The following is a 27,689-nucleotide window of genomic DNA, read 5'->3' as shown; positions in this document are numbered from 1 at the left end:
TGGTTGTGAACTGCTATGTGGGTGCTGGAAATTGAAACCTGGTCCTTTGCAAGAGCAAGTGCCCTTAACTGCTGAGCATCTCTCCAGCCTAGCTGAAACACAAGTTTGTGGCTCCATAGTAGCTGTGAGACAGTAAAAATTGGCACTAGCCTATCTATTCTGATGCTGGTGGGAAGAAATTGCTAGAGGTTTCTTTCTTAGGTCAGGTGGACCAACCTGGGCCCACTATCTCTTTTTGGTGTCATAGTCCCAGGATTCTATTACCATTTGCAGACTAGATTCTGGAATCAGCCTACCAGGCTCAGAGAGGCATGTTATTTATTTCCTTGAGGGGTCAAAAAAGTGTTCAATAAACACACAATAAATAAGTTAGATATGACCTACCCCAAGAATCTCCAACAACCCCACTACCACTTCTGGTGATCTTGGACTGGAACCTTCCCTTAGTGTTCTACCACCTACTTCCTTACAGCAACCCCAGTTGCCATGGTTATTTCCTTTCCTGGGTGGGGCAGCTTGCTTGCCTGGAAGATGCTGCCTGTGCTTGGATGCCTTCATCCTCTTAGGTCCTCAGTATAGTCACAGGGCATCTCTATGTGTCCCTACATGTGGAAGTATAACATTAGCAGGGCATTCCTATGTGTTTGAGTAGGACTGTTGTAGGCTCAGAACTACAGTGGGTGAATGAACAGTCACATGGACTTAGAACGACTTTTTTATTTTAGGCTGAGTTGGTGGCCACTTGGGGCACATAATAGTCAGGGTACTGACCCTTGGACTCTCTGGAGAGGTTGTACAACTGTATGTGTTGGCCAGTGTCCTGAATGTTTACTGTCCCCAACCAAGGTAACCCCAGGGCAGAATGTCCTGGACTTTCAGTAGGAGAAAGGCTCATACCTCAGGCATGGGCAATGATACCTGCCTTGGCCAGCCAAAGTGAGCAGGGTAGTTGCTGCCTGATAAACAGCCCAGTCTCACACTACCTATACCAAGTTCTCTGGTGTAAAGGTAAAGTTCTTGCTATTGACTAACAAGAAACTGGCTCACACAAACTTTGGTTGTCTCAGGAGATCGGAGGGGTGTAAAACCAGACTGCCCTGGCAAGGCTCCCAGTGCCCATTTCTGTGTTGATGCCCCAGTAAGGGCTGCTTAGTGTCCACGAGAATAATCCAAGGCCATCCAGGTTTACTGGAGGTTCATCAGTGTTGTAGGCTCCCCAAGGAACAGCAGCTACAGATTTCTCCTATGGGGTCTGAGAGGCAGGCCCAGGCCAGAAAAGGCCTGACTCAGCCAGCCACCCTGCTGAAGAAGAGGCATTACCCTAGGCCTCCAGGACAGGTGTGTGGTTCAGAAGGTGGCCAAGAGCTATAGAACACCACCACAGCAGGCTGGCCCCAAACCAGACATATAGTACGGTGTGGAGGTCCAGTGGCTCCTTTGGTCTGTGAGGTCCATTCACCACTATTTGTCCAGCCGTCCCCGGGACAGAAGTTCCACATAACTCAGGGCACTCTGAAGTGATGTCAGGCAGTACCCTTCTTCTCCAATCAAGTACCTATGTGGAAATGGGAAAAGAGACATGTGTCACCTGGAGGGGACAGAATTACAGCCTAGTGCTCTAGAAGGCAACATATTCCTTACTTGCTCGGACAACGATGTGGTTAGGGAGCTGGGTCAGGGGAGGCCTTTCCCCATGGCCAGTCCTAGCCCTATTGTGGCTCTGCTACGCTGTGTATACTGTTCTTCTGCAGGCAGGCAGAAGCTGCTTAGGGTATACCCTTTACCTCCTGTCTAGGGTCTTCTGAAGGTTATGGAGCATCTAACATGAGTGTCCTGTGGATCTCAGAGGGCTGTGCAAAAGTGATGGTGGTGCTACAGGCCTCTCTTGCAGCTCCCACAGCCTATCACAGCCACTGCTTTAAGTCGGGGGGGGGGTGAGGTTCCCTCGTCCCCCTTGCCACAGCTGCTCTGTTCCCAGCTCTTCCCACAGAGACCCTCCCCTACCAGGGGAGTGCATGTCAGTTTCTTAATCAACCACTAGCCTAGGGCTCCTCCCTACCCTTCATGAATGAATTCCTCCAGGGCTGCGCATTCCGACACCAGTTGGGGAAGACCACTCCTCAGCACCACAAAGGACAGGATGGGTAGCAGGTCATCAGCACCACTGCTGGGCAAAGGCAGAGAGGTCAGTGGGTCTAAGGCCAAAAGGGACACTTGCCCTGGCTTTCTGGAGCCATCTTGGCCAGACTGACCACAATTCCTGTAGTCCCACCCTCCTAACACCACAGGAGACACCCCCTGGACATGTTTACACTGGGCCAAAATAGCAGTATCAATGCCTATTCTGATTTTCTAATTGGATGTGGTCTCACATGCTTTTGGGAGTTTAGGAGCAAATGGCTGGGACTAGAAGATCTCTGCAGTAGGCCCTTTGGGCCCACCTCAGGAGATGTCTAGGTAAACTAGTTAGGGTACACGTGAAGAGCATGGGGACCAAGAAGCAAGGAGGCAACTGGAACCTGAGGCTATGACTTGGGTCTGATCACTTTCTCATTGGCCAGGAGGCTCCACACACCACCTATACCTACTCTGTGTCCTGCCATCTACAGGGATGTGACTGCCACCTGTTGGGGATACCTTGGGCCAAGGCTGTTATTTGCAAGCATTTAGCCTGGGGATTCCTTTATAAAATGGGTAGAGAGGGCAGGAGAGGCAGGCTCTGTGGTGAGGATGGAATAGCAACCCAACTTTTGAGTGGGTGAGTAGTTGCCCCTCTTTCCCTTGGGTTGAGCTCCTCATGGGTGACCTCATACTTGATTGTGATATTTACTTGTGGGACTCCAGGTACAGGCCAAGGTAAGAGTCCTTCAGTCTGCAATGACTGGTGCCAAGGCTGATCCTGGTCCTTGGGACAAGGTGGCATAGGTCAGAGCTCACGCAAGAGCTGTGGGAAACACTGACTACAGGTCAGAGGATGCAGTTACAGCTGCGTTGAGGAGAGTGGAGGTGGGTTCAAGCATCCCAGAGTCCCAGTGCAGCTGGGGTGGGAAGAACATGACCCATCTTGGATGTGCCAGGGAGCCCCAGTGCTAGGTCAGTGTAAGAAAGGGAACTCACTTTGAAAGTGTTCCTTCCCTGCTCCCTCTAGGTATGCACCTGGATGTCCAGACAGGTCTTTCTCAAAGAGCAGCTCTCAATCTCACATTAACCAGGGCCCAGGATCCATAGGATCCCTTGGCCTAGTTAGAGGGCACTGCCAACAGCAGCTCATCTAGACGGACTGGAACACATGGTTGAGGGGTAGGAGCCCTTCTCCTTGCCCTGTCTCAGCCTAGGGTTTCGGGAAGGAATAAACTGTATTCTGCAGTATGTAATCTTGGGCTGCTAAGTGAAGCAGGGCCACCAGGGTCCTCTTTGGCCAGTTACATATACTTTGGCAGGAACATATACTGGTATACCTCCAGGTACCATCTTCATTCTAGACTCACATGGCGGCAGCAGGGGGCTGGGATCCAGCCTCAGGCCTGGCCTCTTGGGCACGGCAGTAGTCTTCTGCACAGATGCAGATGACCCGAAGAGTCCGCACTGTGGTACAGAAAAATGGCTTCAGTGGGATGTGATGTGGTGGTGGGTGAAAGAGGAGTATTTAGCAAGGGCAGGAAAACCTGATGGGCCTGCTGTGAGGGACTACATTGTTTCCTATATCAAGGGGTCTCTTGGTATTGCCCGATCTCTCCTGATAATGTAGGACTGGAGAGAGCTGAAGGGCACTGCTCCATTTTTGCCTTGTGACAGGCTAGCAGGGAAGGCACATCCCCATCTTCCACCTCTCAAACCCCTGGGCCCCTCAGATCCCCACACCGATGCACTCCAGCTTCTTCTGGGGGCAGCTCTCCAAGACCAGCAGCCCTAGTTCCTGGGTCGCAGTGCAGTAGGGGTAAGTGGAGGCTTGAACCTCAGGGACACGTGGGAGGAGTTTGGCAGGGATGCCAAGTGCTGTAGGGGATGTATTCCTGTACAGCTCCATGCTCTTGCTCACAGCAGCTTCCTGGGTACGGTGCACACTCCTAAAGCAGAGAAGCCAAGCTCAGCCACTGTAGAGATACTGATCCAGAGACAAGCAGAGTGTGGCAGGGGAATCTCTGGAGCTCAGTCCTGAGAGCTGCTTGGGTATTTGAGCAAATAGTCTGGCTGTCCCTAAACAAGGAGGTGGGCACAGCCACCTACAAAATTTTAACACCTGAGGTTAGCCTCAGGATCACATTAACCACTGGGAGACTGGGGTATAGACCCCAGCTCCTGGGGATGGTAAGCTAGGCTGGAGGCAGTACCTGTAGAGGGCTAGCAGCAGAGGCCACAGTGGGGAGAAGAAGGGCTCCTCAATGCACGCCAGGCAGCGGTCTTTGGAGGTGGCTGTATTCAGGCCTTCGAAGGCCAAAAGAGTCAGCGAGAGCAGTCTATCTGCCAGAAACAGAGGTGGGAATGTTGAAATGTGCTATTACCTGCCCCCACTTCTCTAGAAGCTCTAAGTTCAGAGTCAAGGTGCCATGTTCCCAAGATCCAGCTTTTTTGCAACTGAGCTACAGGTAACATCTAGGCCGGGGGCGAGGTGCTATTCTACTTGTTCAACCTCCCACACTCATCCCTTGCCTAGCCTATGTCTATGGCCTAGGGCCAGGTCTTAGCTTTTCTTCCATGGGGCTGACTTGGTCATACACAGCTCCATGTAATTTTAGTAAAGGATCTGCCAAAGAGAGGGGATAGTGGACCCTTTCTGAAAAGGACTGACTCTGAAATCTACAGAAACTCCAGGAACCTTAGAATAATGAGTAAGGCTCCAGGCTGTTGAGCCTTCCTCACTGGTACATGGAATATCTAGAAGTCTTGGAGTAGGCACAGCCAGGCCACCTTGTGATCAAAGGTTGTGACAAGCACCACACCCCTGACTCCCATACCAGCTCCACCCACTACCTAAGGCCTGGGTAGAATAGGGCCTGCTCCTCTGGGCTGAATGCTTGCTCTTATGGGTGGGTGGACATAGGTCTTTGCTGTCCAGGACAGCAAGTTGCACTTGAGGGCTGGCAGATACAATTGGAGTAAGTCCTGTGTTGGTGCCCTGGAGGCTCACCGATGGCATTGTGAATGTCCTTCACTGTGCTCTTAAGACATTCCAGCAAGGGCTCCCTCTTTGGTCCTGGGGTCTGTGGTTCAGATATAGCCAAAAACTGTTCCAGGTCCTCAAAGGAGCTGTCCTTGTCTGGCAAGTGGGATGAAGCATCTACCAGGGGTGAGGAAGGCCCTGCTGGGCTGCTGTCTGCTTCTCTGTCCAGGGGGCCTGAGTGCAGCATGGGAATAGATGTGGAAGGAGGTCCATCCAGAGGTCTTGGGGCTGCACTGGGTTCTGAAGGGGAGAGCATGCAGTAGAGGCTCTGGGAGGATCGAAGACGCCGGCTCCCAGGAGCCAGTAGGCCATTGGCTTCTGGAGGCAGGGAGCAGCAGCCTGGGGCAGGCACAGCACTGATGGCAGCCCGGCTCACAATAGGGTACAGCGCACTGTATACAGCACACTGGAGTTTCTTCAGGAGCTGGGAGATTGGGTGATCAGGAAGGCTGTAAGGAGAAGAGCAGGCAAGAGGCAGTTGAGCCCTAAAAAGTCTGCTTAGGTGGGTACTTGCTATACTCAGCATCTCCAGCAAACAGTGAGTACCATAGCAGCTACCCTCAAAGCTGGGCTTAGAAATCTGAGTTCAATTCCTACTGACTGACCTCCATCACCTGGGCCCTATGACCTCACCTGGGATGTCATTTGTAAAAAATTGCCACACTATGAAAGATTTCAGAGAGGTAACTTCTCTGCTGTTTCCTATTAGTAAATATCATAAGTGTGTCCCATCCAATCTAGAGAAAATAATGGAAGCCAAGGTAACCTATCAGCACAAAGGGCCCTTCTGCAGGAGTCTCTTGTTCTCTAGGTCTCGGTAGACTAGCCTTTCTAATTAATCTCCTTTCTTCCTAACTCTTTCCCCATCATCTAGCAGGAAGAACCCTAGCAGGGGGATGGACTCTATAAATACCTGAGCAAGTGGGAGACCAGGCTGGTCACTATTGACAGGTCCCCTGGGCTCCGCTTGAGCTTGGTTCTCCAGTGTTTTGGCCAGTCCTGCAGGACAGAGGACCTTGGAGGAAAGCATAGTCGGATCTCCACAATGGGATGCCCTGCAAGCACTGTATGGGGTTGCTCTGGGGTATAGGAAGGAACCAACTCCTATAGGCCCATGTGATCCCAATTCTGCCATTCCTCTGTGTGGACCAGTGGGACTCACATGGTCTTGCTCATATTCCAGGATGGCAGCATAGAGGGCTCGTTGCTCCCGCTCCTCTGGGGTCAGAGCAACTTGACTGCAGAACCTCCTGAGGAGGAAGACAAGCTGGGAACAGGGATGGACCTATGGGCTCAGGAAGCCCTTTCCAGACCTCCCAGCATGCCTATGAGACAGGGAGAAGATGCACCTGTTGGCAGCCTCCTGAAGGCGCAGGCGGCGCTCCTCCATCTTCCTCTGGAGCTGAGGTAACAGAGTCAAGGGGCCAGTAGTGTCTGACCTGAGTGGGCCTCCACCCTCCTCCTATGCCTCATCTATTCCATACTCCTCCAATACCCTTGATGTCCCAAGGGTCTAGGTAGGCTGCCTCTGCCTTCTAGAGCTGAGTCCAGTCCTGGGCAAGGCCAGGAGAACAGTCATTAGTTCCTGGGAAGGCAGACTTGAAGTCGGAGAGTAGTAGTTGTGGGGATGCCAGGAAGGCAGAGCCTAAGGAGGTTCCTGGGAGCAGTGTAAGGGTTAATCTTGAGGGTATCCTGCTTCGCTGATGGAAAGGCTTACAGTCCCACACTTACCTGGCACCTGGTCCCTTCTCCCTATTCTTCCCCTTCTCCACCCCAGTTTAAGACCTCACTCTCTCCATAAGGATGCCGTCTCTTCTCTTGCTTTAGCGATCACCAGATTCTCCATCATCTGCCGCTGCAGAGACAGGGTCTAAGGAAAGAAGGAGGAAATAAGGCCCAGTTCCTCAATGTCCTGTTCCTTCCCTGACCAGCCTAGTTCCTCTCTGGGCTTTGCTCACCAGTGATGTCTTCTGCATGGCCTGGCTGGGGTCCAGACGAGCCATCCGGGCCTCATACGTGGCCCTTAGCTTCTGGTTCTGTAAGGAGGCCTTCTCCAGTGGTGATAGCTCCCTAAAAATAACAGCAGGCTGATGTCCATGCACAGGAAGTCCTGGAATGTCCTAGTAACCTGAGCAACCATCATTACACCCCTCTTGATCTCATTCTAAGACCAAGATGAAAGAAGATGGTGATGAATCAGGAAGAAATGCAGAGGGGTCATCTAGGGCAAGCTATGGGCGTTGGTAATGCTAGGACTCAGGGCTTCCAAGAGAAGCAGGACATCTGCATTTTTATGAAAATCAGTTATATATGTGGCAATAACAGAATTCCTGGAAGTTACTACAGGGTTCCAAAGCAAGATTCATTTGCAAGCCACCAAAGGGATAGGTTGTGTCTATCAGTAAAAAATCACAGCATACCACACACCTCTATGTCTAAGGACTAAGAAAGAAAGTCTCCATCCTGAAGTTGATGTTTGTATCTGTCCCAGTGCTGAAGCTGCACACACAGACAGGTGGGGCCTGAGGAACCTGGAGGGTAAAGGTACCTCTGGGACATGTAGTAAGAGGGGCCTGATTTATCCATGTTGGGTTCACTGAGTTTCCTGCATCTGTGTCTTGGTATCTTTCATTAGTGTTATATTTATTTTGTTTTTTAGAGATAGCCCTTGTGGTTCTAGAACTCACTCTGTAAGACCAGGCTAGCCTCACAGAGATCTTTCTGTTTCTGCCTCCTGAGAGATAGGATTAAAGGCATGTGCTACCACTTCCCAGCCTTCCCTCCCCCCCCCCCCCGAGGCAGAGTAGCCCAGGTTGTTCTTGAACTTGCTAGATTGTTAAGGCAGGCCCTGACCTCATGCTTTTCCTTCCTTTACCTTCCCAGTTCTGGGATTACAGGCATATGCTACCTCCCCTGGCCAGGCTATCCACAAATTCAGTATGGTAGACTTGAACCTTTGATCCTCCTGATTCCACCTCCTGAGTACTGGGATTATAGGCAGTAATAGGGATCAAATCCATGGCTTCATGCATGCTAGGGAAGCACTCTACCATTCCACCACATTCTCAATTATCTAGTTTTTATTTATTTACTGTGACTATTTTGTTTTTATGTGTATGGGTCTTTTGCCTGCATGTGTATCTGTGTATCATGTGTGTGTGCCTGGTACTCAAGGTGGCTAGAAGAAGGTATCAGATCCCCTAACTAGCTTTGGTTTTGTTTTTTTCTTTCTTTTTTTTCTTTTTGAAACAGGATTTATCTGTGTAGCCTCGCTGTCCTTGAACTCACTCTGTGCACCAGGCTGTCCTCAAACACATAGAAATCCATCTGCATATGCCTCCTAAATGCTGGGATTAAAGGTGTGCACCACCATTGCCCAGCCCCTAACTAGTTTTTAAAGACAAATTTCAGCATTGTATTTTGATTTCATTTCTACTTCATTTATATTTGCTGGCTCTGACTTTATAGAGTTTCTTGTTTAGGTGTTTCCAAACTTGGTTTTGCATTTCTAAACAAAGTTCAGTGTTGTTTGACCTGTGCCTGATAAAAACCACTACTTTATCATTTCTGTTTCTATATGGCTATCTTTGTTTCCTGCTAACTTTTTGAGGGATGAAGGTAGTTTCTTCCTGTCAGAATTGTGTCAATTCTGGGAACCACTTTAACTGACTACCCCAAGAGAAGCTCCCTTTGCTCAGCCTCCAACATCCACAGCTTTAGCAGCCCCTCCCCCCACCAATATTGTCCATCTTACTTCTTAGAGTTTTGTGGTTCTGCCACCTGCAGCTTCTGGAAGATCTCAGGAGGCAGGAAAGGGGAGAGTTTCCCTCCTTCGTCTGAACACACTCGGCGGTGTCGGCTGGTGGGCAATGGGATGGGAGGAGCCACAGGTACAGCTGGCTTCAGGCATATTTTCCCTGCAAGCCATGTATAGCACCCTGGTCAGCAGGCTAGAGATCATCCCACAAAGCAGGTACCAAGATCCCCCTTCTTTGGGTACCCACCAAGTTTGGTAGCTGTTGACTGGGCCCGTTCCAGACACTGTTCAGCTAGCTTCAGCATCTTTGAGGTCTCCGGGGGCACAGTTTCCCCAGATTCTAGGGAAGGAACATGGGGGATGGTTATAGTGCTTCTACTGTGACTCATATTCTTACTAAGAACAAGGAACTGTAAGTTAGGCATCCTTATTCATCTCACTATGGCTCAAGACAATGTAATCACGATTGGCAGCCAAGCATCAGATTGACTCTTGCTTGCCTTCTGGGGATGGCCATGGAGCCCTCATGGCCACAGCACAGACATGGGTGCTACAGGCTGTCCTGGCTCACCACCTACTAGCTGCCTGTATCACAGACTTGCCCCCTGCAGGTGTTTCAGTGAGCACTTTTGCCCTTCTATCCTTGACCCCCAGGGGTCTGTGTTGCTCTTTTCCCTCCATGGGCCTGCTTATATCAGTAGACACATCTTTTACTGGTACTTTGCCAAGTTTACATAGCTCCTGGACCCATTTTCCTGTTTCCCTTACAATAAATCCCTTATAAACTCCATCTTCTCTTCATTCCACCACCATTTAGCATTCAAATTCCCCTACCCCGCCCTTACTTTGCCAAAGATGGCAAATCATCCAATTTTTTTCTATGTTCTGGGCTACCGCTTCCCTTAAGGCTCCCTCCTGATAGTCCTGATACTTCGATCTTTGAAGTGTCAGGCCTCAGCTGAGCTCCTCACTAGCTCTCCTCACTCATGTTCCTATGTCCAGAGAGTTGCTTGTATCTCAGACTTTATATGTTCACAGTGGAATTCTCTAATCTTTGGAAATTCAAGACAGGGTCTCATATAGCCCAGGCTGGCCACAAACTCACCATGTAACTGAGGATGATCTTGAACTTTTGATTCTCCTAAATGCTAAGATTTCAGACTTGGGCTACCACAATACTTTACGCAGTGCCAGGGACCAACTCCAAGACTTTATGTATGCTAGGAAAGTACTCTCTACCAGCTGAACTACATCCCTAGCCCCACAGTGGAATTCACTGTTTCTCCCCTTACACATAAAGTTGCCCATCATCTACTTGGAACATCCCCTCATGAAACTCACCATCAACCCTAGCAGGTCTGGTTGGTTTCTGCTTCAAGATACATTCAAGGTCTTTGCTCCTCCCAATGTTGGGCAGAGCTTTGGGAGGTTCCTAAAGCTCCCTTTCAATTCCATCTAAGATGTACAAAGCACTGCTGTAACTCCTTCCTTCTCTCTGACTTTGAATGTACTTCTGCTGGCAATGCCTCCCCTTCTGTGCAGCTCTCTCTTCACTGCCTTGAGGCAGTATCTTGACCCAATCCGTGATCTATCCCTTCATCCATCAATACTGCCCTTCAATGCCACCATGCTACATCATGACATTCTATACTAATGGTAAAAAGAAGCAGAACTCCAGCCTTGGGGATCACCAAGGGCTAAGTTATCCACAACTTGCCATCATAAGAGAAGAAGCAAGTGTGAAAACACACCTGTAGTGTTTTCCACATCTTCCAGTAACACTTGGGAGATGTAGTGGATGCTCCTCAGGTATTCCATGTATGCCTCCTGTATGCAGGGAAGAGAAAGGCAAGGGTCAGGCTAGTAAATGGAAGTGCCTACATCATGCCTGTCCAGTGGATGTGGAAAACACAGGATCAACAGTGCCTATGCATTTTTAAGAGACTTCTAGACTTCAGTGATGGTCCACCTAGGACAGGGGCAGTATCCCTACTGTCTAGACTTGAAGGAAAAAAGTTTGCATCTGAGAACAAAATCAGGGAATTTCTACCCACAACTTTTGCACTATGGAGTTCCCAGCTTGACACATTGGAGCTTCAGTCTTGAGGCTTGGTAAAGCAGCCTCGGCAGTGACATCATTTTCCACTCTGAATAAGAGTCCCCTTCCTGTGTAACTCAAAGACCAGTAGTTTTTTCATGTCTTATGAAAAATATTTCCTGGAAGTCTGAGGAGAGAATAAGGGCTCATCTCTCAGTCTCACTTTCTGGCTTAGCAACAACATTGTCCAGACTCCAGAGTTGCAGGTAGGTGTCAGCGTTGTGACCCCTCTGACCTAAGCTGTGTGGCAGCTCAGGGTAGAAGCACTCTGGTATGTATCTGTTTTGTTTTATCCATCGTTAAATTACCCACACTTAATTAATTCAACACTTCAAAGATTAGATTTTGGTCTTGTGGGGAGCACCTGATGCCCTAGAAAACCAACTCCGGGAACCGGGCAAACACTAATTCTTCCTCTCCAAGGGTAGCTCAGCTGGCTCTTCCACCTAGTTGCCATCCTTTTAATTAGCATTCATTCTCAGTGACAGGCCACACCCCTTCTGTGCCTGCGTTTCTTTACAAATGACCTTTGAAGGCAACTGCAAACAGCAGCATAATGAGCCAACAGCCAGTCTTTTTTTGGATTAAGTCTACACAGTCTCTGTCAAGAACACACACACACACACACACACACACACACACACACACACACACACACACACACACGAGACACACACGTCTGTCAGTCTGTCATTTACATCCTGGAGGGCTGCTTCACAGGTCCTTTGCAAACAGATCCGCGGCTCTATTTCACCGACCATTGAAGAGATAAATCTGAGACCAAGTGCTAGTTGAGCTGTCCGAGGTCCCCGCAGAGCGCCCACAGTCTCCGGGCGAGGTCCCACAGCTGTCGCGCGCGTCGGAAGCGCGGATTCTCTCACATGCCCGCCCTGGCCCACCACGGACCAGATGCCTCCCGAAGCTGCTACCGCGCCCCTCCCAGTCTCACCCGGGGCCGGTTGCCGGTGTCTAGTTCGATGGCTCTGTTGGCCAGTTTCATGGCGCTTTGCAGTGGCTTCGCCGCGCCGTCCCCGGCCGCAGCGGCCATGGCGCCGGGCGAGGGAGGCCGCGGCGACAGGGGCGGGGCCGGCGCCTCCAAACCGGAACGTGGAGTGCGCAGCTGAGGGAGCTGCGGGAACCGCACACTGCCGGAAGGGACCCAGAAACACTTCCGTCTGCCCCGCCCCGCCGCGCAGATCTAGGTTTAGAGATTAGAAGGGGACGGGTGGGTCTTGTCAACTATTCAGAGCGTACTTGCTCTGAGTCTCGACCAGAAGATTGGTGGAAAGAACCTCTCGTTTTGCGGTTTTCTGTTAAGTGCCACAGCCCGTGCCTCAGTCCGTGGCAGTTTACCCTCCCGGCTGCCCCTCCTTTATGGACTTGTCGCGAGTTCTGTGCGACCCTAAGAACTCTGAGCTCTCGACACAACAGCGGCCACTGTCGCTCCCGGGCCGCTTCTCACATCGCTCCACCCCTCGCTTCGTCCTGCTCAGATCGCGGTGAAACGAGCGGAGCCGAGTAGCCGGGCGGAGTGCAGCCGAACAGTACCGAGTGAGTGGAGTCAAGTCCAGGCAAGCAGAACCCAGTGGGCCGAGCCACACCGAATAGCATAAAGCAGAGATCAGTCAAGTGGCGGACGCCACCATGAAGCGGGACCGGCTCGGCCGCTTCCTGTCTCCTGGGACTGCTCGGCAGCGCGGGAGTTCGGGCGGTAGCTGTGGAAGCGGTCGGACTCGGGGTCGCCCTTCTCGCACCGGCGGAGCGAGCGCTGATGGGGCAGCGGCTTTGGCGGCAGCACAACTCAGCTGGGGCTCGACGCGTTCTTGCGGGGACACAGGGGAGGACGGTACAGACGAGGCAGGTGGGTTCTGGGCGTCCTCTGGCCCTGATGTGAGCCTAGTGATTCTGAGAACAAACCAGGCCTTCTCGTTCCGGAGGGCTCGGGCCCTCTGACTTCTGTTGCAGTGACTTTTGATCAGACAGCCGATTTTTTTCCTGCCCTGTGTCGCTGCTATTTAGTACTAAAGATTTGGAGTCCGACAGGTATGGGGTTTCAAGTCAGCGCTCCGTGCTATGTGCTCTTAGGGTAATTGCTTAACTTCTCTGAACCTGTGGTGGGAACTCAGTTAAATGAACTACTTGTTCCCTGTCTGGCTGAGAGTTTGTGTATAAGCAGCAGCTGGTTAGAGTAAAGCATCAGTGTGTGTCACATTTATGTAGTGCTCTTCAACCGTTTGAGAATGACTTTCTTAAGTCATTCTCAAGAGGTGGCATTGCCCACATTCTGCAGACAGGGCACCTGTGGATGGACAGTAAGCCAGAGTCTTGAGACGCAGCTGGGACATACTTTCAGGATAAGAATGTGTGAACAAAAGTTAAGTTTCACCTTCACTGGAGGCATCTGGGGTCCTTTGAAAGGAGCTGGGCACAGTGGCATTGGAAGGCTGAGGGAGAGGGTTATGAGCTCCATTGTGGGCTACACAGTGAGGCTCCACCTCAAAAAGTATTTGAAAGATTTCTTAATAGTATCCCTCCAAAAGTTGAGTGTTCAGTGAGGTAGGCCAGCTCCTGAGCCCAGCTGTTAGTTTAGGAAGCCCATGAAGGGCATTTCTCTGCTTTAGGTGCTGGGAGGCTAGTAGGAAGTGTGGTCCTCACATTGTAAGTATCTTACTTACTGTCACATTTGCTTCTTTGCTCAGGAGCAGGCCGAACTCTTGCCATGGGGCACTGTCGCCTCTGCCATGGGAAGTTTTCCTCACGGAGCCTCCGAAGTATCTCTGACAGAGTACCTGGGGAGACCTCAGAGAGGCTGTCCCCAGGGCAGCATGTCTTCATTAGGGACTTCCAGCGTCTGCTGGGTGTTGCTGTGCGCCAGGACCCAGCTCTGCCTCAGTTTGTCTGCAAGAACTGCTACACCCAGTTTTATCAGTGCCACAGCCTTCTCAGGTCCTTCTTACAGAGAGTCAACGTCTCCCCAGCTGGCCAGCGGAAGCCTTGTACAAAGTAGGCCCTTGTTTGATTTCTTGGGACCTTCGGGGTTGTGTTCTGGGTGTTGATTTATTTAGGGCAGTGACTTGGGTGGACAGAAGCCAGTACAAGTCTCTCATGGCACTACAGTGAGGTGCTGTGGTGGCAAGGTTTACAGAGGTCTGAGGGTGAAGAGCTATCATTAGAAGTGGAGGGTTCCTGGGGAGGTTTGTGACCTTGAGAGGCTCCTAAACTGTGGCCACACTGATGCTTTGCAGGGTTGGTGTTCAGCCTCCCACAGTGGCAGAGGAGGGAGCATGTATGGGTGAGTGCTGTTCGTGCCAGGGTGGGTATTCCAGGTCGGGCCTTGTGTTGGCCACCATGAGACTGACATCTCTATTGATTCTCCTCAGCTGATCTGATCATCTCGAGCCCCCGGTGTCTGCACAGCTTGGTGGGCTGGGTACATGAACATGCAGCCAGCTGTGGGTCTCTGCCCAGCCTCCAGAGGACACTGTCCTCTGAGTACTGCGGCATCATCCAGGCTGTGTGGGGCTGCGACCAGGGCCATGACTTCACCATGGACACAGACTCCAGCTGCAGAGCTCTCTTTCTGGACAGTGCATTAGCAGTGAAATGGGCATGGGGCAAGGAGAGATCACCACGGCTGTCCGAGAACTCAGAGTTAAACCCCACTGGAGCTGCCTCTCAGCTCTGCCAGGCCAGAGAAACCCAAGTTGGATCTGAGACCAAGACACTACCCAATGTGGATGTGGCCCTGCTGCACTCACATGGAGACCCTGTGGGACCTGGGATAGGCCCCTGTACTCAGCCAAACTTGGCTCCCAGTGAGGCCCCAGGTAAGCAGTACCTGTGGCTTATGGTAGAACAGGATTCAGTATCCTGACCAAGGTTGTCTTCAGCAGAAAGTGGATGTCTGTACTATTTGGGGGTAGGTCATGGTACAGCAGTGGAAACTGGTAGGAGAAGATGGGGAGCCAGGCTCAGTGTTTTCCCACAGGAACTGTAGCTGTTCCAGTACCTAAGAGTAGGATGGTCCTACCAGCCTGTCTTGACTTCTTGTTCCTTCACAAGCAGGCCTCTGATTCAAGTTTCTGTAATGACATGCTCATCTGGCATCCTGTCTTCTTCTAAGCCTGTCCTTAGACCACAGGGTACTGGTTGTTCTTGTAGGCTAAGGGGACTGAGGGAGAGAAGAATGGGGTTATTGTCTGCAGGACATGGAGGCAGACAATGAGGCTGCTACTTTACCATGGTGTGGGCCAGTGTGGTAGCCTCTTCTGCTGACTGGACCTTCTGTGGGGTTTGGACCCCACCCACACGTGCTGAGGGTTGGGTGCAGCTGTTGCTAGGCATCCTGTTGGGAGAGTTGAGGCCAGCTTCTTGACTTCATATGCTTGTTTTCATGGCCACTTACGGGTGCTCAGCTGGTTTCTACCTGCAAATTCACATTGGCGCTCTTTAAGAGTGCAGGAGGTTTGCCGAGCATAGTGGTACATACCTTTAATCCCAACACTTGCGAAGGCAGAGGCAGGCAGATTTCTGTGAGTTTGAGGCCAGCCTGGTCTATATAGAGAGTTCTAGGACAGAGCCTGTCGAGAGAGAGAGAAAGAGAGGGAGGGAGGGATGGAGGAAGGGAAAGAGAGAGAGAGAAGAATGCAGGAGGAGGGTTGAAGAGATGACTTAGCAGTTAAGAGCCCTTGCTGCTCTTGGTTCAGTTTTCAGCACCCACATGGTGGCTCATCACCATCTATAACTCCAGTTCCAGGGGATCTGAGGTCCTCTTCTGGCCTCTGCTGGCACCAGGCATGTAAACAGGCAAAACATTCTTATACATTAAAAGAAAAAATTTAAGAATGCAGGTACCCTTGTAGTTCAGCTAGAAATAAGACAGAGATAGATTCCAGGCAAGGACCTAGGAGGATGTTACAGACATCTTAGAATATGGTATCTTAGAATGCTTGACTTTATAAAGTTTATGCATACCTCTTTTGATAACTGTCGCCTTTACAATGTTGTAAACTATCCAGAGTGGGCTATTCTCACCTAGAACTGAATCTAAAAAGGGATATGTTGCCTCCTCTTCCTTTGAACAGAGACTGGCATAGTGAATGTGTGTGTGTGTGGGGGGGGAAGGGGTGGGGTGAGAATGGAGGAAACTGAGGCCAGAGGCCTTCTGGCCCTAGTAAGGAAGGCTGTGTCCTTAGAGACTTTGCCTCCTTACAGGTGAGGCCCTTTCTGTGCTCAATGTTAGTAACCAGAGCCCATTTTTTGTTTCCCAGGGCAACTGGGTGAGAAGCAGGTTCCATCTTCAACCTTGGATGATCGGGTAAAAGACGAGTTCAGTGACCTTTCTGAGGGGTGAGAGAAGAGTGGGTTTAAAAAGCTTAACATTTCTCCTTTGAAAATCAGACTCAGCCTCCCTAGAGCTGCTATCCTTGGTTGGCATGTTTGCCTTCCCTCCTTCTCAGAGGTGGGGAGGAGAGGAGTGGCTAGGGGAGTTCTGAGGCCTCTGGCTCCTGACTTGGCTTTCTGGTCCCAGAGGTACCCAGATGAAGCAAACTGCAGGGGAAAACGCAGTTTCTATTCTAACCCAAAACATTCTGGAATTGCCTCCTTTAAACTTCCCCAGGGTTAGTCCTTTACTGTCATCTGTCTGCTTCCTCCTTAAAGGCCTTAGTTTGTGCCAGCTCAGGTGTCACTAGAACAGAGGATGCTAGATTCAGGCCCTTTGGGATAGTGGTGTTGTCTTGGAGCAGAAGCTCTGTGTACAGTGAGGAGAGGAAGGGGTGAATCAGGGTTTGTTGGCTCTGTTGAGAACCACTTAGTTGGTGTTTACCCCCTTCTATCCTGCCCCATGGCTTAGACTGGGGTGCAGATGCACCATCATCCAAATAGGGAGGGACAAACTAAATTTTGGTTCAACTCCTGTGAGGACCAGGACTGTCTTTGGGTATAGACTGCCTGTAGCTCCACGTCTAACCCCATCCAGTGGGGAACACTGTGGGCTTGTTAAACTGACTGTTTGCTGCTCAATAGAGGCCAGTGATTCATGTTTTAGGGTGAAGGTCATAAACCATTTGTTGTTGTGAACTTTGAAATGGCTATCAGTGTGCCTATGTTCACAGTTGATGGGTGAAAGAGTTACTTTCTGAATCTGCCTTTAAATCTTCACAGTGTCTCAGCCATAAAGAAATAAGCTGTTTCAGAGTTTGGGGTTCTGGTATTAGGAAAGAGTGGCTTACAGGGAGGGAGGATTGCTGGCTTGTTTGGTTTCAGTGTCTGGCTTGTCCTTCTTGTTAGGACATAGATTGAAAAGTTGGGAATTTTAGATTTCTTTAGACACATTCAGAAGCAAAGTGTGGGCATGGGGTCTGTAGCGCCTGAAGACAGGAGGTTGCATTGGGTTTGTTGTCTACCCAGGCCAGTGCTTTGCTGAAAGATCTCTCATCTTTCCTAGAGACTTCCTGAGTGACGATGAGAATGATAAGAAGCAAAACCCACAGTCCTCGGATGAGTCCTTTGAGCCTTACCCAGAAAAGAAGTAAGAGTATAGCCCTGTCCAAGCATATGATGTCTAGAGTGATGCTGTACAAGTTAGCCTTGGTGCACAAAGGAGTCATGAGGGTTTAAAAAATGGGATATGAAGGCCTATACTTCCTGAATGGCCTCAGTCACTTCCTGTTTTTCCTTTGGCTTCATCTCCCAAGTCCAGTGAGCATGGCAGCTTCTTCTTTTTTTCTTTTTATTACACTTATTTATTTGTGTGTGTGTGTGTGTGTGTGTATTTGCACATGGGGAGGTCAGAGGACCATTTCCACTGGTTCTAGGGATCAAACTTAGGTTGTCAGGCTTGGTGGCAGGTGCCTTTCACCTATGGAGCCATTTCAGTGGGTTCTAAATGAATCAGGAGGTCTGCTTGTAAGGCCAAATGAACAACTGAATATGATAGGATTCCCCTTGACCTCTGGTGGTTTGGGAACCTGTGTGTATCACAAGGTGGCTGGCAGCCCTGTTAGTAAGACAGCCCCATTGTAGGGAGTACCTTAGTGGTCCTTTTCTAGTCTTACTTCTAGTGTGTCCCTTAGCATCTTCCTGTCCCTACTCTAACTGTTCCTTTTGTTCCCTGGATCATTCCTCTTCTAAAGTCCAGGATTAGCCTTGTGACCATTCTCAAGTTGGTCCTTGGCTCTGCTTTCTTTAGCCAGGAAGACATTGTTCATTCTTTGTTAAGCCTCTTGTGTGACATCGCTTTGGCTTTTTTTTTTTTTTTTTCCCTTTTCCTTCTCCAAACAAACATAGGATCCTATAAAGGAGAGACAGAGCTATTTTTTACTTGGGTCTCTTTCCTCTTAGCCATATGCCAAGAATACCTACATACCCAATAGCTAGTTAGTGACTGCCTCATTGCTGGAGTGCTCTGAGCATTTCACAGTTCAGAGTGAAAATCCAAAGAACAGCCAAGAACACCCTTCAAAAAGATTGAGAATTTCATGGTTTCTTTTTTTTTTTAATTTAAATTCTAATATTCCTTATGGAAAGAGAAGTAAAAATAGAGCGGGAGGCATGGGGAGATCAGAATACAATACCAAGCCACATGGCCTCAGCGCGTCTCACAGGACAGAGAGCTGTCTGAGGCTCCAGGAAAGCATGGCCAGAGTGCAGGCTGGGCTGCCATAGGAACCCCTGTTCCCTTTTCAATGACCTCCACCTTGAGTCACTTTCATAGGTAGTTTGGAGGGTTAGTGGGTTTCATTTTTAGAAGATTGGGAAGTGATTATTCTGCTGAGCCCATGTTGCTCAGATGTGAACAACATGTTCTGCTGTGTACTTGTCTCACTCAGACTTGAAGATAATGTGTTTTGGGTGGGACATATGAGATACATTTATTTATTTATTTATTTATCTATCTATCTATCTATCTATCTATCTATCTATCTATCTATCTATCTATCCGAGACAGGATTTCTCTGTAAGGCTCTGGCTGTCTTGAAGTAGCTCTGTAGACCAGGCTGACCTCAAACTCACAGAAATCTGCTTGCCTCTGCCTCCCAAGTGCTGGGATTTAAAGGTGTGTACCACCCCCCCCATACATTTTCAGATACCTTTAAAAATATTAGCTATTTTTAGTGGGAACTCTACTTTACCTGAATGCTTCTTTGTTTTCAGACATTATAGTGAGGCTCAGCTGGGGACGTTCCCCCCACTCCCAGGTTTCTCTGTATAGCCCAAACCATCCTAGAACTTGCTTTGTAGACCAGGCTGGCCTCTAACTCACATTCACTAGCTTCTGCTTCCTGAGTACAGGGTAAATGTTTGCACTGCCTGGCTTCAGCTGGGGGTTTTAAAAATAGTTTTTTTTTTTTTTTTTTTTTTAAAGATTTATTTGTTTATTATGTATATAATGTTCTTCCTCTACGTATGCTTGCATGCCAGAAGAGGGCACCAGATCTTGTTATAGGTGGTTGTGAGAATTGTGGTTGCTGGGGATTGATCCCAGGTCCTCTGGAAGAACAGCCAGTGCTCTTAACTGCTGAGCCATCTCTCTAACCCTAAAAATAGTTTTTTTTTTTTTTTTTTTTTTATGTGTATATGTGTGTGCCTGAGTTCATTTATGTGTACTAAGTAAGTGCATGTGGAAACTCTTGGAGGTCAAAAGAGAGCATCAGATCTCCTGGTACTGGGATTACAGATAGTTAGGAGCTGTCATGTAGGTTCTAGGAACTAAACCTGGGCCCTCTGCAAGAGCATCCAGTGCTCAGCAACCTCTAATTCATCTTTCTAGCCCCTCAGCTGAGGATTTTTGAAAACAGGGTGTCAAGAAACCATTGGTCTGTGTGCTTACTCACATAATTGCCTCTTCAGCCTTTCTCTTAGCCTTTAGAGTTCTGGCTGGTGGGTACTCATCCTGAGTGAATAACAGCTTCAGGGATGGACTGCTCAGAGCACTGTAGTTCAAAGCAGAGAGCACCTGAGCTAGACAGGGCAGTTTACCTATGAAGCCTATATGGGCTGGTGATTTTCTTTGTGTGTGTGTGTGTGTGTGTGTGTGTGTGTGTGTGTGTTGTTTGAGTGTTTGAGATCCTATCTTACTATAGCTCTGACTCATCTCGAATTCCTTATGTAGCCCACACTGGACTCAGACTCACTGTGTAACTTAAGTAGGATTTGAAATTCTGATCCTTCTGCCCCAGCTTCCTGAAAGTTGTGGTGTGTCCCACCATACTGGGTTACTTAGGTTTGTTTGTTTGTTTTGAGATAGGGTTTGATATTTTTCAGGCTGACCTTGAACTCTGTGTAACTGAAGGTGACCTTGGACTGATCATACTGCCTTGACCTAGGTGCTGAGACTATAGGTAATGGCATGCTTAGCTCTTTTTTTTTTTTTAAACTTCCTGAGATGGAGTCCTGTCTGGAATAGAATTTTTTTCTTGTATATCAGGATATCCTCAGACTCAGAGAGCCATCTGCCTTTATCTTCTGAGTGTTGAGATTAAAGTGCCTATCATTATGCCTGGCCTTAATTTTTAAAAATTAACCATTTGTTTTATTTTTGAAAGATTTATTTAGTTTTAAGTGTGTGAATGTCTTGTATACATGGTCTGTATGCCAGGTGAATGCAGTGCCCTCAGAGATCTGAAGAGATTGTATCCTTGGAACCAGACTTAGAGATGGTTGTTAAGTGTCATGTGGGTTCTGGGAATCAAACCTGGGTCTTCTGCAAGAATATCAAGTATTTTAACTACCAAGACATCTCTTTAGTACCAGGACAGCTTAGATTACATTGAGATCCTGCCTCACAGGCACCAACAAAAGCCTTGTTTGGCTCTAAACTGTCCCCAACAGTTCTGTTAAACTTCAGTTAGGTCTTTCTATTTCTTGCTCCCAAAAAGTTCATTTGTATTTTTGTTTATTTATTTTTGCCATCCTGGAAACTGAATCCAGGGCCTTGCATATGCTTAGTAAATAATGAATGAGCTATACTTCCCAGCCTTCTGTTTTTATTTTTTGAGATAGGCTCTTGCTTTTTTATGGTTGTTTTTCAAAATAGGGTTTCTCTATGTAACATCCCAAGCTGTAAACAAGCTGTAGAACTCACTCTGTAGATCAGGCTGGCCTCGAACTCACAGAGATCTTACCTGCCTCTGCCTCTCAAGTCCTGAGATTAAAGGTGTGTGTGCTTCTTTGCTCAGGCAGGCTTTGAACTTGTGATTCTCCTGCCTCATCCTCCCATACTGGGATTATGAGCATGTGTTATCACAACCAACCTCCATTTTGATTTTGGCAGGGATTTTACTGAATCTGTAGACTGCTTGGGTAGACTGTATTGGAATTGTATTGCCATTGTTCTGTAAAGGAATAGAATGAATATATACTTAAAGGAGATTTACTAGGTTGGCTTACATGATATAGTCTGAGTAGTCTAACAATGACTGTCTTATTCTGGAGAGGCTGAGAACTGGGTATTTCCCCAGTCTTAACAGTCATAACCTGGTATTGAAGGCCTGGAGGATTCCTGGAGAGCCACTGGTCTTCAGTTCGTGTTAGAAGCCTGAAGAAGCTGGGTTCTGGTATCAGCAAAGAAACAGCAGCAATAGAATAGATGAACTTGCCAGGACAGTGAAGGAAAGCAGGCAGAAAGCAAAACTTCTTCCAACTCCTTTTATTTGAGTTGCCACTAGAAGTTGGCTACCCATGTGTGGGTTTTTCTACTTCCAATAACTCATCTAGAGAATCCCTTACAGATATGCCCAAGGGTTTGCTTTTGATTCCAGAGCTAAGCAAGTTAACTTTTTAAAATATTTATTTATTTATTTATTTATTTTGGTGACAGTGTTTCTGTGTAGCTCTGGCTATCCTAGAAATTGTTCTGTAATCCAGGCTGGCCTTGAGCTCAGAGATTCACCTGCCTCTGCCTCCTTCCTGAGTGCTGAGATTAAAAGTGTGTGTCACCAATACTGGACAACCATCTTTTAAGATTAGGAGGGTGGTGTGTGTATGTGTGTGTGTGTGAGTGAGTGACAGAGAGAGAGAGAGAGTCTTGATCTGTATCTTAGGCTGACCTTGAGCTCATGATCCTTCTGTTTCTGTCTCCTGGGACGCTATGATTATAGGTAAGTGATACCACATCATATTCTCATATATATATATATATATATATATATATATATATATATATATATATGTTCTTTTTGTTTTGTTTTCCTTTTTGGTTTCTTGAGACAGGGTTTCACTATGTAGCCCTGGTTTTCCTAGTACTCACTGTGTAGACAACATTGGCCCCTAAATTAATTCTTATTCATAAACATAAAATTATCTTTCTACTTACTGTCTTTAAATGTTATAATTTTTAACAAAGAAGTTTTTCACTTTCTTTGGTCAATTTTTTATTTTTTTATTTATTTTGAGACAGGGTTTCCTCTGTGTAGCCCTGGCTGTCTGGAACTCCTAGAGACCAGGCTAGCTCAAACTCAGAGATCTTCCTAACACTGTCTCTTGGGTGCTGGGTGTACCACATGGCAGGGCTTTCTGTTCAATTTTATTATTCCTAAGTATCTCATTTGTTCTACGGGGATGCAGAATCCCAGAAAGATAGGGCTAGATCTAAGTCACTGCCAATCCATAAATAATAAACTAACTGGGTTTTATATATTGTTATTTACTTTGAGATATGGGTTATTGACTGAGTGCTTTGTACAAATTAAGTACTCTCCTGAACTGCTTCACCACACTTTTTTTTTAAAAATCTTTGCATTTATTTGTATATTTATTTATTTAGCTTTTTGAAACATGGCTTCTCTGTGACTTTGGAAGCTGTCCTGGAAATAGCTCTTGTAGACCAGGCTGGTTTTGAACTCACAGAGATCTGCCTGCCTCTGCCTAGTGAGTGCTGGGATTAAAGGTTTGTGCCACCACACCCAGCCAATTTTTGTATTTTTAAATAGGGTCTCACTAAGTTGCTTAGGTTAGCCTTTACTTTGTGATCCTCTTGCCTCAGCCCTTTCATTGACTAGGATTTCAGGCCTGTATGACCTTGTTTGGCTTCTGTTATTGGTTAAAAAAATATATTTTGGGTTTGGAGAGACTGCTCAACAGTCATGTGTACTTGTTGCTTTTGTTTTGTTTCCCAGCACCCATGTGGCAGGGAACAAGTCTGTAATTCTAGTTCCAGAGGATCTGACGCCCCCTTCTGGCCACCACAGGCAATGTAAAGCACAGACATATGCAGGCAAAATACCTGTGTACACATAAAATAAAAATAAATTCAAAAATTCATTTGAGGATGGATTAAATCTAGGACCTTGTGCATATCAGACAGCTGCTTTACAATGGAGCTATACTTCCCCCCACAGAAATGGCTGAATTTTTCGTTGTTTGCTTGTTTTGAGATGAGGCTTTGGTGTGTTGTTTGGGCTGTACTCAATTTTCAGGCTCAAGCAGTGCGTGCATCATCCCTGGAGCAGCTGACAGGTCAGGTATGCACCATCATGCTGGCCTACTATTCTTGTTTGTTTTGGGGAGCAGGATTTCTCTGTAGATCCCTGGCTGTCTTGGAACTCATTTTGTAGGCCAGGCTGGCTTGGAACCCACAGAGATCTATTTCTACCTTCCGTACCGAGGTTAAAGGTGTGCTCCACAACCGCCTGGCCTAGCCTTTTTGATACTATTGAACATAAGTTGTGTTCTTAGTTTCCTTTTTGAACTCTTTGTTGTTAGTGTATGAAGTATAGCTACATTTGGGACTGAAGGTATGCCCTAGGCTGCTGGGTGCCTGACAGAATCTCAAGTGCAGCAGTAACGCTGAGCTCCTTTCTAGTATGAGGTCATCTGGTAACATGACTGATAGAATTCTCTACCATTTTCCATATCTCCACCTCTTGATTTGGGTTCTTAGCACATAGGACTTTACTTCTGAAATTTCATATATGTGATAGCATGTGTGCTCCATGCTATCATCAGTTCTGCATACCTTCCCACGGTAACTGCTCCAGACTTCTAACCCTCTCAAGAGTTGTACTGACTGGTGGCTAATGGTAGGTGAGGCCCTAGTCTGCATAGAGGCAGCTGAGTCAGGAAAGCTTAAAGGAAACTGGACATGCAGGGAGACAACCATTTGCAGATAGAAACATCACCAGACTGTTTTCTTTATCCCTTCTAGGGTCTCTAGTAAGAAGATCGAAAGCAAAGAAGCCAAGAAGCCTGAAGAGCCCAAAATCAGAAAGAAGCCTGGGCCCAAGCCTGGATGGAAGAAAAAGCTCCGATGTGAGAGGTAAACAGGCTGCAGTGTGGGGCATTTGTATATTGGGTCAGCACCTCCACGTGTGCTTTGCCTTACAGGGAGGAGCTGCCCACCATCTATAAGTGTCCTTACCAGGGCTGCACAGCTGTATACCGTGGGGCTGATGGCATGAAGGTAAGAAATGGGCATCACCTTCAGGAAGGGCTTCTTTCAGGTCTGGGTGTGCTTGAGTGAGTTGTCCTGGGTGTTAGCATGAATCTTGTGTAGAGCCAAGTGCCAACTTCCCAAGGGCTCACATGACCCTAGTGGATGTGGAGTCAGTCCCTTGCTCTAAGACACTAGCTTAAAGGAGCCAGTGTTATAGGGTAGGGAAGTGTCTCTTTCCAGTTGTCAATTGTCAATTGATGAGACCACTACACAGGCTCTCTTGGGAGGTAGGATGTGCCCAGACTAAACACCAGGGTCTCTGTCCCTTCTTCCTCTAGAAGCACATTAAGGAACACCATGAGGAGGTACGGGAGAGGCCCTGCCCACATCCTGGATGCAACAAGGTATTCATGATCGACCGATACCTGCAACGACATGTGAAGCTCATCCACACAGGTACCTGCCTCAGGCTGTGCCTCATGAGCTTGGGTTTGGCTGTCAGTGGATCCCAGGTGCCCAGCCAGAGGGACACCCCCTAAAAGCAGGCCATGCCCCAGTGGCTCACAAAGCTTGAAGTCAGGTGCTTCTTTATCACATGGTATTCTGAATCCATATACACATTTTGAGTCTTGTCTGTTGAATTCCTGACGAAGGCAATTTTTTTCCCCTGCTGTGAGGTCTGAGCAACTTTTCAGAATTGATAGCCCAGAATTAGTACTCTTTTTGCGAAGTCACCACCTTTAAGAATTAACACTAGAGTACCAGGTGGTGAGGGTGGTGGTGCACACCTTTAATACCAGCACCTGGGAGCTAGAGGCAGGCAGATCTGAGTTCAGTGTCAGCCTGGGCTACATAGGGAGTTTTAGGACAGCCTGGGCTACATAGAGAAACCCTATTTCACAAAAACCAAATCAACCAACCAAAAACTAGAACTGACTGGAGTCCATCTCCTTAGGACCCATATGGTAGAAGAGCTGACTCTTGCAGCCTGCCTTCTGACCTCCATACACTTGCTATGGCATGTGCACACCACCCCCAAATTTAAAAATGTAGAAAAAAGAATTAACTTCCTCTGGCATTCATGCAGGTAGATTTGTTACATTTTTCTGAGGTTTACAGATGTCAAAAATCCATTTTATATCAGCATTTGTGAATCTTATTGTTGGATTATATACTTGGTTTTATGATGAAACCCAGATATATATCGATTTTCTAACCTCTACTCCTTAGTAATAATGTGGGCATGTGTCCTGATAAGAGTAATTTCCTTTGGTCTAGCTATCTAGCCAGTCACTAGTCGACACAGCAGCAGCTTTCTGAAGAGGTGAAACATAGACCCTTAAGTAGTCCAGCTTAGAAGTCAGATTTTTTACAGCTGTGTAGGCATCATGGGTTGGAACAAGTAGAATTAATACATAGTACTGGTATGTTAAAAAAAAAGTACTTGTGCGCATGGCATATGTGGGGGTCAAATGAGTTTGTAGAACTCAGTTCTCTCTACCACGTGAGATCTGGGATTGAATTCAGGTCATCAGTCTTGGAAGCAGATTTTACCTGCTGACCCTTCTTGATGATCCTTGTTTTGTTTTAGAGACAGTTTCATGTAGTTCAGGCTGGTCTCACATTCAATATACAGCAGAGGATGACCTTGTTAAGCACTGAGATTACAGGTGTGTGCCACCATGCATGTGATGTGGCTAAGTTTTTGTTCAAGAGCTAAAGAAGTTGATTTCCAAAGTGTATTGAATCATTTCACTTCCACCAGTGATGCTGTCTCCACTGTTTAGGTTTCTACTTTGGGATGACTTCTAGAGATCATGTTCTCTAAGAAGTCTGTGCCCCCAAAGGAGCTTCGGGCTGAACGTAGTGGTGCATGTATTTATGTAGGCCACCAGGGCCACATAGTGAGATCTTATCTCAAAAACAAACAAGCCAGGAAGTGGTGGTGTATGCCTTTAATCCCAGCCCTTGGGAGGCAGGGCAGAGGCAGGCAGATCTCTGAGTTCAAGGCCAACCTGCTCTACAGAGCAAGTCCAAGGATAGCCAAGGCTACACTACACAGAGATACCCTCTTTTGAAAAACAAACAAACAAACAAATATACACACAGTTTCTTTGGGGGAAAACTTAGCCATGTAACTGCTTTGTATTAGAAACATTAGTGAAGTTCTTTATATCAAAATTATCTTTCATTTTAAATAATGTTGGGTTCTCAACAGTTCTTGCTTGGGCACATCTTTGTTATATATAAAGCAGTAATAACTGCCACCCATTTTGGAGCAGATTTGGGTATTTGAGACTGGTGCTCACAACCCCTCTGGTCTTGCAGAGGTACGCAATTACATCTGTGACGAATGTGGGCAGACCTTCAAGCAGCGGAAGCACCTTCTTGTCCACCAGATGCGTCACTCTGGAGCCAAGCCACTGCAGTAAGTGTGGGCTGGGCACTTCCCATGACTGGGCCAAGGTGCAGCTTATCTCACCTGCCTCTGCCCTCCAGGTGTGAGGTCTGTGGGTTCCAGTGCAGGCAACGAGCATCCCTCAAGTACCACATGACCAAACACAAAGCAGAGACTGAGCTGGACTTCGCCTGTGACCAGTGCGGCCGTCGGTTTGAAAAGGCCCACAACCTCAATGTGCATATGTCCATGGTACATCCTCTGACCCAGACCCAGGACAAAGCCCTGCCTTTGGAAGCAGAGCCCCCACCTGGGCCCCTGAGCCTCTCTGGGACCATGGAGGGTCAAGCTGTGAAACCTGAGCCTACCTGAGAACGGCAGGTGGAACACTGGGCATCTTGAGCCACTTGAACTCAGCAGGTGTGATGTGAGGTTTAAAGACATCAGTGTTCCTCACTTCCCTACTGGCATAGTTCTGCTTGCTCTTTGGACCCCATGCTGCACTCCACCTCACATATCCAACAGCCGTATGTTGGAGGGTACCTCTCTCTAGGTGAGGGAGGTAGGCTTGGTGTGTACTTCAACCTGCTGTGGTACCAGCAGTTTATTTTCCTATGGATGGATACTGAGCAATTTAAGGCTAGAAACAAATTATGAATAATTAACTTTTTTTCCCAACTAGAGCAATCAAGGAGATTTGTAATCTACTTTCCAGTGTAACAAGAACTCCATGTTATGCTTGCAATAAATTATTCACAAAGGTGCTGGCTGGTGCACTGAGATGGGTACAGTCAGAACAGATGAGGTTCCTGGTAGAGATCAAAGTTGGAGTCAGCCTGCTGCTTTCGCAAGAGGGTGTTGATCATCTCAGGGTCATAGTTTTCTCGACCAGCCAGCAGC

General features: G+C 47.8%; 3 protein-coding genes across 4 annotated transcripts in view; 1 reads left to right on the top strand and 2 right to left on the bottom strand.

The window, feature by feature from the left end:
• Positions 1-699: 699 nt before the first annotated feature.
• Vps9d1 (VPS9 domain containing 1) lies at positions 700-12,121 on the bottom strand. 2 transcript variants are annotated; one of them, XM_051201598.1, is made up of 15 exons: positions 11,966-12,121; positions 10,670-10,745; positions 9,166-9,258; positions 8,916-9,078; positions 7,120-7,231; positions 6,969-7,031; positions 6,511-6,563; positions 6,324-6,411; positions 6,075-6,160; positions 5,129-5,610; positions 4,332-4,461; positions 3,862-4,067; positions 3,489-3,585; positions 2,060-2,167; positions 700-1,555 (listed from the first exon to the last, which is right to left on the bottom strand). In XM_051201598.1, exons 1-15 carry the CDS (start codon positions 12,062-12,064, stop codon positions 1,462-1,464), a joined length of 1,950 nt encoding a protein of 649 aa, XP_051057555.1. In that variant the 5' UTR covers positions 12,065-12,121; the 3' UTR covers positions 700-1,461. The 2 variants fall into 2 exon arrangements, with proteins under 2 accessions (XP_051057555.1, XP_051057556.1); XM_051201599.1 differs by having other exon boundaries at positions 2,060-2,164.
• A 58-nt stretch (positions 12,122-12,179) lies between these two features.
• Positions 12,180-27,553, top strand: Znf276 (zinc finger protein 276). Its single transcript, XM_051201600.1, has 11 exons — positions 12,180-12,877; positions 13,716-14,019; positions 14,262-14,308; positions 14,397-14,843; positions 16,287-16,365; positions 17,465-17,548; positions 24,164-24,274; positions 24,343-24,418; positions 24,730-24,847; positions 26,720-26,819; positions 26,891-27,553. Exons 1-11 carry the CDS (start codon positions 12,661-12,663, stop codon positions 27,159-27,161), a joined length of 1,854 nt encoding a protein of 617 aa, XP_051057557.1. The 5' UTR covers positions 12,180-12,660; the 3' UTR covers positions 27,162-27,553.
• Positions 26,332-27,689, bottom strand: part of Fanca (FA complementation group A) — a 54,179-nt gene continuing 52,821 nt past the window's right edge. The window contains exon 43 of the mRNA XM_051201601.1: positions 26,332-27,688. Within this exon, the coding sequence (XP_051057558.1) occupies positions 27,581-27,688 (108 nt within the window). The 3' untranslated portion in view covers positions 26,332-27,580. The remainder of the gene's footprint in view (position 27,689) is intronic.

Source organism: Phodopus roborovskii, unplaced genomic scaffold (assembly GCF_943737965.1).
Source record: "Phodopus roborovskii unplaced genomic scaffold, PHOROB, whole genome shotgun sequence".
In the NCBI taxonomy this organism is placed as follows: Eukaryota; Metazoa; Chordata; class Mammalia; order Rodentia; family Cricetidae; genus Phodopus; species Phodopus roborovskii.
Note: the sequence above shows the minus strand (reverse complement) of the source record. Positions and strands in the feature narration are given on the sequence as shown.